Source organism: Desmodus rotundus, chromosome 12 (assembly GCF_022682495.2).
Source record: "Desmodus rotundus isolate HL8 chromosome 12, HLdesRot8A.1, whole genome shotgun sequence".
In the NCBI taxonomy this organism is placed as follows: Eukaryota; Metazoa; Chordata; class Mammalia; order Chiroptera; family Phyllostomidae; genus Desmodus; species Desmodus rotundus.
Window position 1 is genome coordinate 75,290,979 of NC_071398.1, and position 17,308 is coordinate 75,308,286.

The following is a 17,308-nucleotide window of genomic DNA, read 5'->3' on the forward strand; positions in this document are numbered from 1 at the left end:
GGCCAGCATGGCTGGCCTTACAAAAGCAGGGACCACATAGGATGGTCTGAACATAAAAATTCTTCTAGCTAAAAGTGGGACATAGTGGGTAGTCCCCTTCCTGGGCCTGCAGTTTCCTTGACAAAGGTCAATCTTTACTTTAAGAGAGCCTATTGTTGTTTTGCATCTATGATAACATACCTTTGAAATGTCAGAGTTTTCCTTTTTTCTAGAATCCTTAAAGCACAGCCCCCAGGGCCAGAGCATTGGACCACAGAATCCTCATTGGTTTCTTTTCATTTTTTAAATTGATTTTAGAGACAGAAAAGGGGAAAGAGAGAAACATCAATTTGTTTTTCCACTTATGCATTTATTGGTTGATTCTTGTATGTGCCCTGACTAGGGATGGACCCTGCAGCCTTGGAGTAATCTGGAAGACACTCTAACCAACTGAGCAGTCCAGCCAGGGCCCTCCTCATTGTTACCTTGTTGCCTGCATACCATCTCTGTGTGCTGTACATGTTAATTATTAATTATTCTGTACCCACCAATGTAAAAGAAGTATGCATTTCTCTAATTTGCCTTTTTATTAATTCCCAGAGATTTCCTCGGTTTGCCTTCTCCTGCCTCCTTAATCTCCCACAAAAGGATTTCATGTAACCCTGCTTACATTTCCTCCATTTATTCTAATGTGACAAAGATTACCATTCTCTGGAGTAGTTTCTCTATCGACTGAGATTTTGCTTTCCGGCAATTGTCGTCAGTTTGGCTCCAATAAATTTATAAAAATTTTCTATAAGTTTGGATATTTCTTACATAAACATTCCAAAAGGGCCTTATGGTATAGGGCTCCCACAAATGGTGTCTATGATGTTACAGAACAGGAGTTTGTCCACCTGGTGCTAGCAAGGCCAAACACTAAACACTGAGAATTGCAGTGGAAAAATATTGGCTATTTTTATTATGAATGGTGCCACCCAGGAGAACTGGAAGCAAATGCTCAAAAGCCCAAGCTCCCTGATTGTATATAGCTTTCAGATTATATAGGGCAAAATCACAAGCCACCATGGTTTAGGGTTTCTGGGTCGTGCTGGGAGCTGATTGGTTGCAGGTGAAATAAAGGTAATAAATCATTTCTTCAGGTTTTAAGAACACTTCTGAGGTCTGTCCCAGTGTCCCTCTTCCTGGTTTCATGGGAAAGTACCCAGGGGTCCACCTCAGGATTGGAAACATAACATAGGTCAAGATGTTATCTTTAGCCTGCCAGAGGTCTGGAGCTTGTGACCATTAGTCAGGTCCTTGTGATTATTAGTCAGGTCTGGAGGTCCTGCTGCCTTGGGTCTGCTGATTTTCCTGGAAAAAGCTAGCTCTCTGAGGTGATATGTATATATATTCTATTTTGTGTTATTATGTACGTTACCTTATGTACGTTATTTCAATTAATCGTCACAAAAACGGTTTGGGGTGGATGTCAACTTGCCAAGAAAACTGGAGTAGAAGGAGTTTAAGTAACTAGACCAAGAGTCACCAGGAATTGAAGGCGCCCAGCGGATGTACCCTCCTATTGTGCCCATGCCCACTTGAGCGGGGTTTGCTGCAAGGCTTAGCAGCCCGGAGCAAATAACCGAATTCTAAGTGCGTGGTCACACTCACCAAGTTCAGGGCTCCTACACCCAACTCTCAGCGAAAAGGTTGGCAGGTACGGACTGGGAGGGCACAGTGAGGCGGTGGATGCGGATTTGGCTGAGCCTGGGGGTCGCCAGCACACGCCAACTAGAATGGGGATGGAGCTCCCGCCCAGATTCCCGCTGAGCTGGGAGGGGCGGAGGCAAAGGTGAAGTGGGCGGGGCCTGGCCGGGGTCAGGGAGGAGTCGGGCCCTAGTCCCGGACCTGGTTAGGGGCGGAGCCTGGGAGGGCCCGGACTAAAGTGAGCGGGACCAGGGTCCGGGTCAGGGCGGAGCCAGGGCAAAAGTCCGAGACTCAGGCTACCACTGAGCCCTGCACAGGGGCGGAGTCGCGGCTGGTGCAGTAGTCTGCACGAAGCCCGAAACAGGGCCAAGGTGCAATACTAGGGATTCGGGTGGGGCCAGGGTCCGGAAGGGTCGAAGCGGATTGAGGATCCGGCCAGACCCGGGGGAAACCTGCGGCCCAGCGGTCAGCCAGTGGCTGGGGCGGGGGCGGGGCCGGAGCCTGGGCGGGGCAGGGCGGGAATGATTTCCTGTCTCAGCGGAGGGAGGGAAAGCGGTGGGAGGAGGGTGGAGGAAGAAGGGGAGGGGAGGAGGGGATTTGGCAGCTCCCTCTCCGCTGAGCACTTCTCCGAGCACCCACGCTTCGCGGCTCCGCTCTGCGCCCCCTACCCGGGCATGCCCCCCTCGGAGCCCCTGGCCACCCAGAGCTCGCGCTATCCCTGGAGTCTCCCCAGAGCCAGCTGCGCAGGATGGGCGGCCTCGGTCCCGTGCCGCCGCTGCCTCCGCCGCTGCTGCTGCTGCTGCTACTAATGCTGGGTAAGCCCAGTCCCTGTTTTTAGCCCCCCGCCCCGCCCGGCAGGTGCCTGCCACCTGGAGCCCAGCCCGGCCAGCCTTCTCAGCATTTCGGAGCATCTCTCATCCCACTTTTCGTTAGAGGCGTCATCAGACCACCCGGGCAGTCTCGGGTGGGGTGAAGGATCCCCAGCGCTAGGCCCCAGGCTGGAGCGCAATGAGGACCCACTGAGGTGCTGCCCCGGGGACCTCCAGGTCTCAGGAGGCCAGGTCCCATTTCTCAGTCGGCATACTCAGATCTTGGGTTCGCTGCACCCAAATGTTCTCTGCCTCACATTCTGCTTCAGGCCCAGCCTGCGTGGGCATTGCCTGCCAGTTTTCATAATTGCCCCAAGTTGGCTGCAGGCCCAGGGGCCGGTTCTGCCCACGATCTTTGAAGTAAGTCTCCCCCAATTGCCTCCAACCTCAAGCGCACACACACTTTATCCTCTGAGGTTGCGCATTTCATCGTTTGAGGTTGGGCACAGTTCCCTCTCTCACCCCCATCTCCGACCTGGCCAGGGTCCCTCTTTGCCCCACTTCCCCACACCCAGATGGCGCTTGGTTCTCTAGTCTCCCACTGCTGGTCACACCCACTCAGTCCCAGCTTTCCTGCCTGGGGACAAACCAGGCTCCAAGGAGACTGATGCTGGGATCTCCAAGCACCCTGTTTCTGTCATGGTAGGTGTTCATGGTGGGGTGTTATGGGCCACTGCTGCATGGATGCAGCATGGATGCATAAGGGCAGTAACATTGGAATTGTTTTTGGCATGAACTGAAGGGTCCCTGAAGATGATCTGGGGAGGAGTATGGCATCAATACAGTGAGACTGCCTGTACAGAGATGTTCCGGAGACTGAAGCCCTTGACATAAGAGCACAGTGTGGGGGGTAAGGTGAGAGGATAGCTTTGCTGCCAGAATTCAGAGCTGCCATAGTCCAGGCGCAGACTGACTTAGCCCCAGCGGCCTTTTCTGGACCAGAGCTCCACAGAGGCATCAAACAGTCTCCCTGTACTACAGTTCTCTGGGCCTTGTGGGAGTAGAATGAGCCCTCTCCTTGGGGCCCTGGGTGGTAGGCAGGAGGATGTCAGAGAGCCCTGTTGCCTAGCACTTAGCCCATTTTCCCCAGTGGACAGTGTAGAGTAGTGAGGAGCCCAGGGGAGGTGGGGAAGTGTGAATGAAGCACAGAGATGAAAGAGCCAGCCTGCACTTACAGTCATTTTGAAGATGAGAAAAATGGAGTAACATGACCAGAGAACACATCTAGTGAATGTTGGGTCTATGATTTGAACCCAGATCTGTCTTACTGCAAAGCAAGTCTCTTTGCTCTCCCTTCCCTCACTACTAATACAGAGGAGGGGACCTCAGTGGTGAGAGTTGCCTGCCAAGCTGGTTTCCTAAGGTGGGGGTGAGGGGTGACTTTCCCATGGGGCTCTCCAAACAGTTGTGAAGCCAGGAAGGTGGGAGGAGGCCCTTCTGAGCAGACTGTGCCTTGGAGGCCTGTGAAGGTGGAGACCAGGGAAGGTGTCAGCTCGCCCATCTTTGTCAGCACCCTGATTATAAAGTGACCTCAGGCGATATGTCCTTGTGAGTCACACTGTCAGAGGAGAAGCTGTTAGCTCTCCTTAGTGTGGAAATTGAGGCCTGGGAGGTTAAGAGACAGGTCCAGGCCATATAGCTGGGGAAAGAAATGGGGCTGACCCCCCGTCTGCCCTCTAACTGGGCTATCACAAGTTCTCCAGGAGACTCAGCCATAGGAAGAAGAGCAAGGAGCCTACTCAGGTAGGAGAGTCAAGGGGGAGTACTTCTGGAGGAGCTGGAAGACAGTTTGACCACAGACTCGGTGTTTCCATTTTCCTTCAGCCACTGTGGACAGGCCTCAGGGATGCTCCTGGGAGTGACATTCTGGTTGGTGAGGTTTCCCCTTTAGGCCTTGGAGTTCCCCATCTCCCTCTGCAGGGATGTGTGGAAGCCATTCACGGACAGTTGGATCTTCTGCCTTACCTTTCTCATCTGTAAAATGGAGGCAGGGGTCTGCCCTAGTCCTCCTTACATTCTGAGGTTCCATGATCTTATCTAGTGGGGCTAGAATGGAAGGAGAAAGCTGAGCCCTTCAAGCCCCCAGGATTATCAGCTAGGGCAGTGCAGTGGGGCGGGGGTGGGGGGAGTGAAGAAGAGAGTTATGAGAAAGGTGGGAAGAGGCATCTGGGGATTTCCTGCCTCTGGAAAGGGAGCCATATATAAAAGAATGCATGTCATATGCAAATGAAGGCTTTTGTTGGGGAGTTAGGGGAGGGGGACATTGTGCCTCAGCTGGGCCAGCCTGGAAGATTGGCAGGCACTTGTGGGGCAGGGAGGGATATTCTGTCCCCAGAGGCCAGGGCAGAGGCTGGCTTTTCCCCCATAAGGCTCAGTTGTCTCCACAGCCCAGTGGAGTTGTAGAAGCAGTGAGCTCATGGCACAGCTGGAGAGGGGAGGGTATTGTATGGTGAGAAATGACTGGGTCTGTGCCCTGTCCAGCTTGGGCCACTGGCTCCATTGTCTGGAGTCCCCTGGCCCAGGTGACACAGCTGAGCCAACCAGCCCTTTTGAACAAGAAGTTGCCAGCTCCTCTCAAACAAAGGAGGGGGACATATGGTTTCAGAATCTCTTAGCTAGAAGGCTCTGCTGACCAGGCCAGAGCAGGAACCACAGACATGAGACTAGGGGGTTGGTAGGGAGGGAATCATGGTACAGCTGGAATCAGGAAATGGTTAAAAAAGAAAGCAGATGTTCTCCTTTCTGCACATAGACACTCCACTTCTGGTCCACCAGAAATGGGATAGGTTCTGAGGAAAACCTGGCTCTATATCAGCTCCTGAGTCCCAGGTGTCTAATCTCCCAGCATTTTTTCTCCCTATTTTCAGAACATGGCCCAAGTGGCTTAGCAACTTCCCCCAGGTTTCCTTTCCTTTTAGGGGGAAGGGTCAAGAATGGTGCTGATAGTGGGAGGATGCAATGGGGATCCAGGCATTCCCAACTTTTCTTCTTCTTGTCTACAGGAGTTGGGTGCTATGCCCGGGAGGTGCTGGTCCCCGAGGGCCCGCTGTACCGGGTGGCTGGCACAGCCATCTCTATCTCCTGCAATGTTACTGGCTACGAGGGCCCTGCCCAACAGGACTTTGAGTGGTTCCTGTACAGGCCTGAGGCCCCAGAGGCTGCACTGGGCATTGTTAGTACCAGGGATACCCGATTCTCCTATGCTGTCTTTGGGCCCCGTGTGGCAGCTGGTGAGGTGCAGGTGCAGCGTCTGCGCGGTGATGCCGTGATGCTCAAGATCACCCGCCTGCAGGCTCAGGACGCTGGCGTGTATGAGTGCTACACACCCTCCACTGATGACCGCTACCTGGGCAGCTATAGCAGCAAGGTGGAACTGAGAGGTACTGGGCCCTGGGAAGGGGTGGGGCCAGCTCCCCAAAAGGGCAGAAAGTCAGGTCCTGCAGGACCTATCTAACAACCCCTTAGGTTTTGCAGATGAGGAACCTGAGGCCCAAAGATGTGAAGTGACTTGCACAAAGTCACCCAACAAAGTTAGTGGCTTGTCTGGGACTTTAACCCCTTCTAGTCCAATACTCTTCTTATGCCATTGAATTACTTCCTGGGAAAGGGGAAGCATCCTTAAACTCTCTGAACCCTCTTCATTCCCTAACAGGGTGAATCAACTCCATTACTGGAGAATCTAGGATCCAGATCTGGGTGAGGAGAGGAGAAAGCAGAGGTGGGGTAGGAGGAGTGAGACCATGTGACAGTCTTGTTCTCTTAAGTTTTTTGTCTTCTGAGAAGGAAGACAGAGCCACTTTTCTGATGTTTTCAAACAGGGGTCAGTGCCAAACATAAGGGTGAGTAGGCAATGGGCTGGTTCTGATATTCAGCAAGTATTTATTGAATGCTTGTTTTGTACCCAGCACTGTGCTTGGCACCACTGGGTTACAGAAAAAATAATATACCATGAAATCTTCGCCCTATAGGAGCTCACAGTCTATTCAGGGAAATACATTGTATATAGGAAACAATAATGAAGGCTGCCAGCTCCCAGCCCTTCTTCACTCCAGCTGTTCTCTTTAGTTCTTCCAGATATGCTGCAGGTATCTGCAACCTCCCCAGGGCCCCGAGGCCGCCAGGCCCAGACTTCTCCCACTCGTCTGACAGTGCATGAGGGGCAGGAGCTGGCACTGGGCTGCCTGGCTCGGACAAGCACGCAGAAGCACACACACCTGGCTGTGTCCTTTGGACGAGCTGTTCCTGAGGCACCTGTGGGACGAGTGACTCTACAAGAAGTGGTGGGACTCCGGCCTGACCTGGCCGTGGAGGCTGGTGCTTCCTATGCCGAGCGGCTAGCTGCAGGGGAGCTGCGACTTGGCAAGGAGGGGGCTGAGAGGTACCGCATGGTACTGGGGGGTGCCCAGGCAGAGGATGCTGGAACCTACCACTGTACTGCTGCTGAGTGGATTCAGGATCCTGATGGCACCTGGTCCCAAATAGCGGAGAAGAGGGCTGTCCTGGCCCATGTGGACGTGCAGACCCTGTGTGAGTGTAGGAGCTGGGAGCCAATATCTCAGAGGGCACCATGGACACGGGACATTAGATGGTCATTGTCAGACTAGGGGGCTCACCTTCCTGAGAGTAAGCAGTCCTACGAGCATTGCTTCTCTCTGTACCCATGAGGGGTTTTCTCTGCTTAGAATTGGGTGTGGAGATAGGAGGGCCGTGATGGAAGGCGTGAGTCAGGCCTCTGGGTAAGGGAGATGGTCATACCCTGTGAGGGTCAGATGATTGGCCTTAAAGTTGTTGCCTTCAAAGGAACTACAGATGGGGAGTTAGGTGCTCTGTGCCTCCTCCTGTCTTTGTGACACTTCTTTCCCTTCCTATGTTTCAGCCAGCCAGCTAGCAGTGGCAGTGGGACCTGGTGAACGTCGGATTGGCCCAGGGGAACCCTTGGAACTGCTGTGCAATGTGTCAGGGACACTGCCCCCACCAGGCCATCATGCGGCATACTCTGTGGGCTGGGAGATGGCACCTGCAGGGGCACCTGGGCCTGGCCGCCTGGTAGCCCAGTTGGACACAGAGGGTGTGGGCAGCCTGGGCCCTGGCTATGAGGGCCGACACATTGCCATGGAGAAGGTGGCATCCAGAACCTACCGGCTACGGCTGGAGGCTGCCCAGCCTGGCGACACGGGCACATACCGCTGCCTTGCCAAGGCTTACGTCCGAGGGTCTGGGGCCCGGCTTCGTGAAGCAGCCAGTGCTCGCTCCCGGCCCCTACCTGTGCATGTGCGGGAGGAAGGTAAGAGGGGTGGGTTGGGCTTGTAGAACCCTTTTGTCACTATGCCTCTCTCTGTACGTCAGCTGCCTGCATGCTTTAGTCTCACATTCCTGAGGTTGTGGAGACACCTTGAATTTCCTGGGTATTGCTTGGATAGCTGTCCTGACCAGATGCTTTCTACCCCTGACCCTTTGTCCTCTGATCCCATGGCTTTTGTTGTGCAGGTGTGGTGCTGGAGGCTCTGGCATGGCTGGCAGGAGGCACGGTATACCGCGGGGAGACTGCCTCCCTGCTGTGCAACATCTCTGTGCGGGGTGGCCCCCCAGGGCTGCGACTGGCCACCAACTGGTGGGTAGAGCGACCTGAGGATGGGGAGCTGAGCTCTTCCTCTACCCAGCTCGTTGGTGGCATGGATCAGGATGGTGTGGCAAAACTGGGGGTCAGGCCTGGAGGAGGCCCTGTCAGCGTGGAGCTGGTGGGGCCCCGAAGCCATCGGCTGAGACTACACAGCTTGGGGCCCAAGGACGAAGGTGTATATCACTGTGCCCCCAGTGCCTGGGTACAGCACACTGACTACAGCTGGTACCAGGTGGGCAGTGCCCGTTCAGGGCCTGTCACAGTGTACCCCTACATGCATGGTGAGTGACCCCCACTCTCCCCTCCTCCCTCACCACCTTCCTCCAGTGCCACACTCATGTTCCTCCATTCTAATCCTTCTTCTGTCCCCTCTTCCTCTCCACATCTCTTCACATAAAGTGTCTTATAAATACAGCTCTCAGTCCCCCAGTGCCCACCTTCTCGAGGGTCCTTGGTGGTGGAGGTTTACTTGAATGTAGAGAGGGCAGGGAGTGGACTGGGAGGGCTTTCTGTGACTGAGAAGGAGATGCGCACAGACAATTTGAGAGAGAAGGTGCTGGGACTTCAGTGGAACAGTGTGTGAAGGGCAATGGCACCCGCGGCTGAACCCAGCCATTCTCTCTCACCCAGCCCTGGACACTCTGTTCGTGCCCCTGCTGCTGGGTGCAGGGGTTGCCCTAGTCACAGGCGCCACCATCCTTAGCACCATCACTTGCTGCTTCATGAAGAGGCTGCGAAAACGGTGATCCCTTGCCCCACCCCAGGTAAGAGAAAAGAACCCCTAGCCTTGCCTTCTCTAGCCCTGAGATAAGCTGCTTGCTCCATGGCCCCACCTGGAGGAGGAGCCAAGTCATAGTTCTCTGCAAGACCCTGTTCACCAGGTGAGAGCTGGGAGGGAGCCCCACCCAGGGCTCTCCTCAGCCCACTCCATGCTTTCTTTCCATTTCTCACAGGTGTTGACTGTCTTCCAGCCCAGCTCCAAACCCAACTCTGGTTGCATGGATACCCTCTTCCTCTGTCTGCCCTTCCTTTAATTTATTTGACCTATCTCCACCCATAGTGGGGAGTATGGCCTCCATTCCCCACTCTTTCCTTCCTGACTCCTCCCTCTGGCTTTCTGATCCCGATCTCATACCCAGCCTGTAGGGAGGCCTTCCCTCTCCTAGAATTAGTTTTTCTAAAATGTGAATAAACTTGTTTTATAAAACCCAGGGTGGGTGTGGTTTCCCTGCCATCAGGCTGTATGAGGCTTGGGGGTGTGGTAGGGAGTTCTGGGGGGTTGGTAACCCATTCTGGATGACCCAGGCCCCTCTTCCTACCACACAAACACCATCTGGCCTCTGTGGGCTGTGCCACCCACCCAGTAAGGGACACCTGGGTCCCATCTGCTGTCTTACCTGTCAGTGCTGAGCCAATTCTTGTTGGAACTCCTGCTCAGTGGGGGGTGCCCTCTCCCAGCTGCTTCCAGGTTGCAGGGCACAGGCTTTCTGGGGCCAGTGCCCATTCTGAGTTCCTGGCACTACTCTGCCTTCTCATTCTGCTGGTCCTGCTGGTCTTGGACATGACTCCTCCCACTGGCCCTGGAACCTCAGCCTTTTTCCTCCCCATCTTCATTATTTTGTCTGACAGCAGCACAATAGAAACCCCAGAACACAGCCCTTCCTGGATGGTGGTTACAAGAGCAGTCAAGGGGGGCCTGTGTGTCCAGAGCCCATGCATACACCTGCCCCCCATAGGTACCCTCCAGGCCTTTCCTCACCCCTTTGCCTAAGGGTTCTTTAATCTTAGAATTGTTACTCCACTGTACCTTAAAAGGCACCCAGGCTACCTCATTCAATTCAGTTATTTAAACATTTATTGAACATTACTAGTTTGCTAAGTGTTATTTTTACAGGTCGGGAAACTGAGTCCCAGAGAAGTGATGTGACTTACCCAGAGTAATAGAGCTAATGAGTGGCCGTGTCTGGACTAGAATCTAGGTCTCATGACTCCTTGCACTGTACCCAATGGTGCTCTGAGAAGCGAGGAAAGGTATGGTGGGGTCTCAGTGACTTCTATCCAGCCTCAGTGTCTCTTCCCATTCAATTGCGCTGGATTAACTAGTGCATGAGTGTGTGTTTGTATGTATACAGACAGCCTACTCTCCTGTTGAGACTCCAGCCTTTTCACTGAGTTAAATGAGTCCCTATCCTGCATCCCAACATTTGTTCTTCAGGTGACACCAGGTTTCCGGGATGTCATCTTTGATAATGACTCATATGGCCCTGTGACTTGAGGCAAAGATGTCCTCTCTGAGTGAACCCAAACTGGCATGGGCTCCCTCTGAAATCCCCATTTCTGCTTTTAGGAGGTACAGGTCCCACTGGACCTCAGCTTCCCAGCCTGGAACAGAGCAGAGTGGGGTGCTTTCTCCCAAGGGGCCCAGACTATTATTAAAGGGCAGGATTGGGGTGTAGCCAGTGTCAGAGGGTGTGCCTGTTTGGGCACACTCTTTTCTCCCAGGAGGCCAGCCTCAGGTCCCCTTTAACTCTGCTTCTTAACTTGCTATTGCTCTCCACTCACCATCCTGGGTAGCTGCCCTTGGTGACTGGGATGATACAGGAAGGGGGTGGATGTGGGATGGGAATAGCATCTGCAGGGGCTTCTGTCCTAGCTGCGTAGACCATAGGCCACAGATACAGCCAGATGTTGGATGCCTCGCCTCTCTCACATTCTCTACCACATTTAATCCTGCCTCTGAAGTGCTACAAGGGTACCTCCAGTATGTTCATTGTAGCATCTTTGCTGCAGATATCTTTGCTGCAAGCATTTTGCCCCAAACATTTTCACTGCATAATAACTGACCATAAGGTAATTTTGGTGTGGGAGAGATAAAATAACTGACTGACAGTTTTTTGGGAGGGGGTTGTTGTGTTTGTTTGGTTTCGTTTCTCCATTGACAAATGAATCACCTTCAGCGGATTTAATGTATTTAATCTAGTTATCATTTTGGTTTCATTTCTCCATTCATAAAAGTTCTTGCAGTACTCCCATTTTTATATTATATATAAATCTTAGTTTTCATAATGGTCTATACAGCAGCAAGTAGGTGGGGTGCTGGTATTAAAATAGCATTCCGTCCAGATGATGAAAATTTGCCCCAAGAGTTGGTTATGAAAGACATTACACTGGGGGTGGGGGGGAAGAGAGGCTGAGGTCTCTCTTTGAAGGTGCAGAGTAAACCCACATTTCCCATAGCACTAAGATAAGTACTTAGGTGCAACCACAAAGTAAAATCAGTGACTTGTGCAGTACTGCCCTGAGTCTACACACTTTTTAAATGTATTTGAATACTCTGTATTTCACAATACAGTCTTTAATTTTTATGTCCTTTTAAATGTCCTTCCTTTTAATGGCAAAATTCCCTTATAGCCAATTAGTTATGTGGCAAAAACGCCTGTAACAAAAATGCTTTCAGCAAGGATGCTACTGTGAAACTAAGAACCTACACGGGATTCCTTCCTTTGCCATTTCCTGCTGCAGATCCCCGCCACCTCCTCAGGAATCCCCTCAAGGCCTCCTGACTGCTTCCTCCTATCTGAACTTCTCCAAAACTATCTCTAGTTGTCACTGTCCTATTTCCACTGATGGTTGAGTTCCTGGGCCCACAGTTAAACTCATCAGCCTGGCTTTCAGGGTCTCCTTTCATCATGCACAAAACTCCACCCTTTATATTTCAGTCTCCACCCCAAGATTCTTCAGCTTCTCCTCAGGTACTCCTTAGCTTGTAAACTCCACATCCTGATATGACCTCCAGGTCTTCCATTACAGCAGAAGTTCTCAAACTGGGATTCCCATTACAGCAGTGTCAGCATGACCTGGGAACTCATTAGAAATGCAAATGTTTGGTCTCCACCTCAGACCTATTGGATCAGAAACTCTGGGAGTGAAGTCGAAGTCTAGTTCTACAAGCCCTCCAGGTGACTCTGATGTACTCTCAAGTGTTACAGCTGCTGGTTTAGCTCATTCTCTGTGTCTTGCTCAATCCCTAGCTTCTGATTACCAAACTTTTCTACCCCTGCTCAGAGAAACTGCTCAGGTTCTCAGTTTGAAACAGTTGCCATAGGCATATTTCTATTTTTCCCATGTACACTATATTTCGAATAGGAAATGGGTCTCTGACTGTTCATCTCCTGTATGCCTGGTTCAGTGTTCTATACCCAATGAACACCCAATGAACAATATGAATGACCCCCTCTCACTGTGCCCCAAGTCTAATTCTACTTTCCCAAGGGCCCCTGTGTCCCAGCTCTAGTGACCTCACATCCCATCTCTCCCTGGCCCTCTTCCTCCTCAGAACCTCTCCCTTCCCACATCTGCAGAGGTACTTAAGAAATCTTACTACACTGTCAGAAAAGAGGTCTCCTTTCCCAGAGCCCCAGCTCTGGCAGCTCCCCACTTCCTGTTTCCCTATGCAGTAGACAAGGTCATTTATACACCTCCTGAGCAATCCCTACAGTCTTTCATCTGCTTGCCCAGCCTGTCATAATGGTGGGAGTGGAGCTGGGAAGGCACCTCTTCATCTCTGCCCACCTCCATCCAGCATTCTCTCTGGATCAGCTGGGGCTACTGTGTGAGACAGGTGTGCCATACAGAGGGAGGTTGGCTGAGGAGGTGAGTCGGATTAGAATCCAGCCCATGCTCTGTTCCCCAAGCCACTCACCCTGGTTTGGGGTGGTGTCAATCTGGAGGAAAAGGGTGCCTTTTTAGAATTTGCACAAAGATGCTCTACAGGTTAGCAGCAGCCCTGAGTGTACTACCTGTCTGTTGGTCCACTTATCTACCAGCTGTCTCTCTTATCTGCTTCCATCTATCCATCCAATCTACGTAAGTTCACCCTTCTGTCTATCCATCCACCCATGAACAGATGTGAAGGTCAAACAAACAGGCTGGTAAGTTCACTTATCCCCACCCTCCATTTTCCTGAAATCCGGATCCTTCCCTTCTATATTGGATCCTGGTCTCGAGATTCTGAGGGGACTCTCCAGCCTTAGCACTTTCCCAGGGACCTCACCTACCTCCTTCTCCACCTCCAATATCCAGCTCCCTAGGTACCTGCGTCTGGTTCTGCCAGGGGAGTCTGGAAGAAACTGGTCACACCTTAGACTCACTCTCTGGGGGTGGCAGGCAGCCATTCTGCTCCTTGTCAGACCCATCCTCTCCCCCTCCCCCTTCCCCTGCCCCCCCCTCCTCCTCCACCTTCTCATCCAGCTGGCTGGGAATAGACCAGTAGAGATGGGCATCAAGGCGGGCTGCTGCCTCAGCCAGCTCACGAGCACTGCACGAGGGTGTGGGCACCTCAAAAGTCTGGTGGAAGCTGGCATAGTCCACCTCATAGAAGCCGTCCTCCAGGGTCAGCACTGATGTGAAGCGGTGGCCCCACAGTACCTCATCCACCAGGTAGGAGCTCCGGGCTTGGCATGTCATTCCTGGGGGAAGGGGCAAGGGTCAGGTGGATCCCAGCATTAGGCTTCCCTCTCCTGCCTCTCACTCTGCCGCCCTATTCCCTATTCTTTCTTATATTCCTTCCCAAGTGTCCCACCCCCTTTTGGTACAGCTCACTTTCTTTCCCTTCCCAACTCTTGTACATGCTGAGCTCTCATCTTTTCTCCATTTGTCCAACTGTTTTTCATCACCAACCTGCTCTCTCCCTGCCGCTCCACTGGAGTTGCCAAGCAGAGAAGCTTAACCTTAATATTTAACTTGGGGATCACCTAATCCAACTTCCTTCTTCATACAGGGCTCCCCACTGTAGCATTCCCAATTGTGGGCATCTAGCTTGTACTTGGTTACCTCCCAGAATTGAGAGCTCACCACCTCACAGGGTGCCTACTCCTTTGCATGAGGCTCTAATAGTTGAGTTGTTCTTTATACAGAGTTAAAATCTGCCTCCCGGGATTTCCACCTTTATGTTTCATTCCCCTGCCATATGACACCCCTTCAAGTATCTGAAAACAGGAGTCTCAAGTTCCAACATGTCTTCTCTTCTTCAGGCTGAACATCCTTGTCACCTTCCACCATTTCTCATGTGACCTGGCTTTTCAAAATTCTACTTTCTTCACTGTTAACCAGAATGGCCAAAGAGGATCCTTTAAGCATTTTGTAATAAGTACTCCAATCGAGGCCTGATCCTTGCATAAGAGGGGGCATACCACCTCTCTTTTCTGGCCATGATGCTTTAGCCAATAGAGCCCAAGATTACATTACAGAAACATTTTGGAAGCTGTATCATATTGCTATGACATTAAGCTTGCAGCCAACTAAAACCCCCAGTTCTTTTTCACCAGAGCTCTTCCATGCTGTGCTTACATAAGTGATTTTTTAAAAGCCTAAATGTAGACTTTTATATTTACTCCTTTTAAATGTCATCTTGTTGGGTTTTGGCTCATTATACTTGCTTTTCAAAAGCATTTTGGATCCTGACTCTCACACCCAAAATAATACCATCCTTTTCAGCTTTGCCACTCTAGAAAAGTCAGACAACCTCTCATCTCTATCTTCTCCACCCCACCCTCCTTGCCCTGGGCCTGTGTCCTGTCCTCCCTGTTGGGTGGGCACACCCCTATGGCAAGTTGTTCTTTTCCTACCCCCAGAGTCTCTCCCAGCCACCTCAGTCCATGTTCACCTCAGAACAAGGGGGAATAGAAGAGTGAACATCAGCTAGACTGGCTCTCACCATGGCAAGCCCCACACTGAGACATCTTGGGATTACTGGTTGTACCCTTCCTTCCTTTGATAAAGGCTGGAATAAAAAGAATCCAGTTGGGGAGGAGGAGAAGAGGCAGAAGTGACCCTGGGGAGAGAGGGGCCAAGAAGAGGGAGGGGCTGGGTACAAAGCTAGAAGAGGGATGGACAGAGACGGGTTCCTTCAGATAAGGGCAAAACTGAGAGCTGGAGAGATAGAGAGAAAAGGGGGTGGGGTGAGTGGGGGAGGGAAAAAGCTAGGGGGAACCTGGGGATGGTTAATAAGGGAAAGGTAATACTGAGGCAGAGGGCGGTGTGTAGAGGATCAGCTTGAAGGGGCCAGGAAGAAGTTTGAGGGTGAGGCTTGTGAGAGAAGCCAGCAGAGTGCAAATCTCTGACAACAGTAGCAGGAACTGTGTGGGCCTTTGGTTATCCACCTGCAGTTTTGTAATCTTCCCCCCACCCCTAGCTCTCAAGTCCTGAAGGACCTCATTGGCTGCCTTGGCACTGGCCTTTCCTACCTGCTTCCAAGTCCTTCACTGTGTATGTTTGAGTGGGAGATACTGACATCACAGGTGCATTACCAGTTGCTTCTAAGAAGTGGCTAGGAATGCTGAGAGCATCCATTTCTTTTGTTAGTGGAAGTTGAGAATCTTTTGATGGATGGGGAAACTGAGGCAGAAGTGACAGCAGGTATCAACCTCTCATTAAAGTCCAGCCTAGGAATAACTCAGGTCATGGAAAACCCTCACCACCAAATACCAGGGACCTAGAATTCTCAGAATATGAAAACAGGGAACCTAACCCCCACTTCCAACTCAGTACCACTAAACATTGAAGCCAGACTGCCTGTGTCCTCTCCAGACATGACTTACTAGCATATGGCTGGGGACCACTTACTCAACCTTTCATTGGGGCAATCTCTCTGAAAAACGAGCACGATAACAAGAAGTTACTTTCGAGGGGTTCTCTTAAGATTAAATAAACTCAGAGATGTAAGGTGCTTTGGAGATGTGCAAGACAGAGAAGTGCTGGGTAAGTGAGTGGTAGCTATTATTAGTCCTCTTCCTTATTCCCAAGGACACAGACCTCTCAGCCCAGGGCCCCAAGCCAGGGCCACTTCTGGGAGTCTCTTCTAGCTTTCTCTGGCCTCTCTGCGAGGCCACTCTGCTCACATGTCCCTCTCAACAGAGGTCCGCTATCTCACCTCATTCTCTCACCCTCCACCAACCTTTTGGTCTAAACTCTCCCTTGTCCCCGGCCCCTCCTATTGCCCCTGCCCTCCTCAGTCCTGCCCACGCCTGCCACCCTGCTCCCCTCCTTCCTCCCGCACCCGTGGCTTCCACCATGCCCTCGAGGATGACCACAATCTCGAAGTCGTCTCTCTCTAGGGCACGGCGCGATGCCTCCCAGAAGGGGCTGGCGGAGTCGATCTCGTGGCTGATGACCAGCGGCGAGACGAGGAAGAGGCGGTCATCTCCCGTGTCGAAGCCCACGCTGAGGTCGGTCTGGTGCAGCGGGATGAACTCGCCCTCCAGGGTCTGGCGCGAGCGGATGAGCTTGGCGCGTATGGAGGCTTCAACGATGTGTGAGGAGCGCAGGTCGCCCACACGGAACATGAGGCAGAGGCGGCCATCGCGCAGCGACACCACAGCGTGAGAGGAGAAGACGAGCGTGGCAGCTCGCTTGTTGGGCTGTGAGATCTTGACGAACATGCAGCCCACCATGAAGGCGTTCACCATAGAGCCCAGGATGGCCTGAAGCAGCAGCAGCACGATGCCCTCGGGGCACTGGTCGGTTATGACGCGGTGCCCGTAGCCGATGGTGGTCTCCGTCTCGATGGAGAAGAGGAAGGCGGCCACGAAGCCGTTGAGGTTGTTGACGCACGGGGTCCAGGCCGCGTCCTCCAGATGCTCCAGGTCGCCACGGCCGTAGGCAATGAGCCACCAGATGGCGCCGAAGAAAAGCCAGGTGAGCGCGTAGGCCAGCACGAAGAAGAGCAGGCTGAGGCGCCACTGCAGGTCTACCAGAGTGGTGAACAGGTCGGTCAGGTAACGGTACGTCTCGCGCACGTTGCCCTGTTGCACGTTGCACCGGCCATCCTTCTCCACGTAGCGCTGGCGGCCGCGGCGACGGGGCGGCTCCTCAGGGCCTTGAGCGAGGGCAGCATTCTCTTGCGCCATGGCGGCGGCGGAGGAGCGTGGAGTCACCGTCAGGGTCGGGGTCAGTGCCCCCAAGCTCGCTTGAGTCCGCACTGCCACCTCCCGCAGCCACTCGGTGGCGTCGGGGCTCCTGCAGAGACTTAAAAATTGACCCAATGAACGTCGCCACGGGAGAGGCACAGACAACTGGGCCAGCACTGAGGGGCTGGGTGACCCTGAACAAGGTCCTTCGCATCTCTTTGCCTCAGTGCCCGCATCAGTAGAAT

The 17,308-nt window shown here is 52.6% G+C and overlaps 2 protein-coding genes across 2 annotated transcripts; one reads left to right on the forward strand and one right to left on the reverse strand.

The window, feature by feature from the left end:
• Positions 1 to 2,210: 2,210 nt before the first annotated feature.
• Positions 2,211 to 9,368, forward strand: IGSF8 (immunoglobulin superfamily member 8). The gene is made up of 7 exons (XM_053914411.2): positions 2,211 to 2,483; positions 5,540 to 5,917; positions 6,603 to 7,064; positions 7,414 to 7,821; positions 8,025 to 8,438; positions 8,788 to 8,921; positions 9,111 to 9,368. The coding sequence occupies exons 1-6, from the start codon at positions 2,417 to 2,419 to the stop codon at positions 8,901 to 8,903; spliced, it is 1,845 nt and encodes a 614-aa protein (XP_053770386.1). The 5' UTR covers positions 2,211 to 2,416; the 3' UTR covers positions 8,904 to 8,921; positions 9,111 to 9,368.
• Positions 9,369 to 13,290: 3,922 nt separating this feature from the next.
• On the reverse strand, positions 13,291 to 17,081 carry KCNJ9 (potassium inwardly rectifying channel subfamily J member 9). The gene is made up of 2 exons (XM_024574793.3): positions 16,214 to 17,081; positions 13,291 to 13,625 (listed from the first exon to the last, which is right to left on the reverse strand). Exons 1-2 carry the CDS (start codon positions 17,061 to 17,063, stop codon positions 13,291 to 13,293), a joined length of 1,185 nt encoding a protein of 394 aa, XP_024430561.2. The 5' UTR covers positions 17,064 to 17,081.
• Between the last annotated feature and the right edge of the window lie 227 nt (positions 17,082 to 17,308).

Excerpts from the sequence above, each read along its gene's own strand:
- IGSF8 (XM_053914411.2), top strand. The coding sequence starts at position 2,417 with ATGGGCGGCCTCGGTCCCGTGCCGCCGCTGCCTCCGCCGCTGCTGCTG. Across the intron at positions 2,484-5,539 it reads GCTGCTGCTACTAATGCTGG|GAGTTGGGTGCTATGCCCGG; the intron begins GTAAGCCCAGTC and ends TCTTGTCTACAG. Across the intron at positions 8,439-8,787 it reads AGTGTACCCCTACATGCATG|CCCTGGACACTCTGTTCGTG; the intron begins GTGAGTGACCCC and ends TCTCTCACCCAG.
- KCNJ9 (XM_024574793.3), bottom strand. The coding sequence starts at position 17,063 with ATGGCGCAAGAGAATGCTGCCCTCGCTCAAGGCCCTGAGGAGCCGCCC. Across the intron at positions 13,626-16,213 it reads GGGCATGGTGGAAGCCACGG|GAATGACATGCCAAGCCCGG; the intron begins GTGCGGGAGGAA and ends CCCTTCCCCCAG.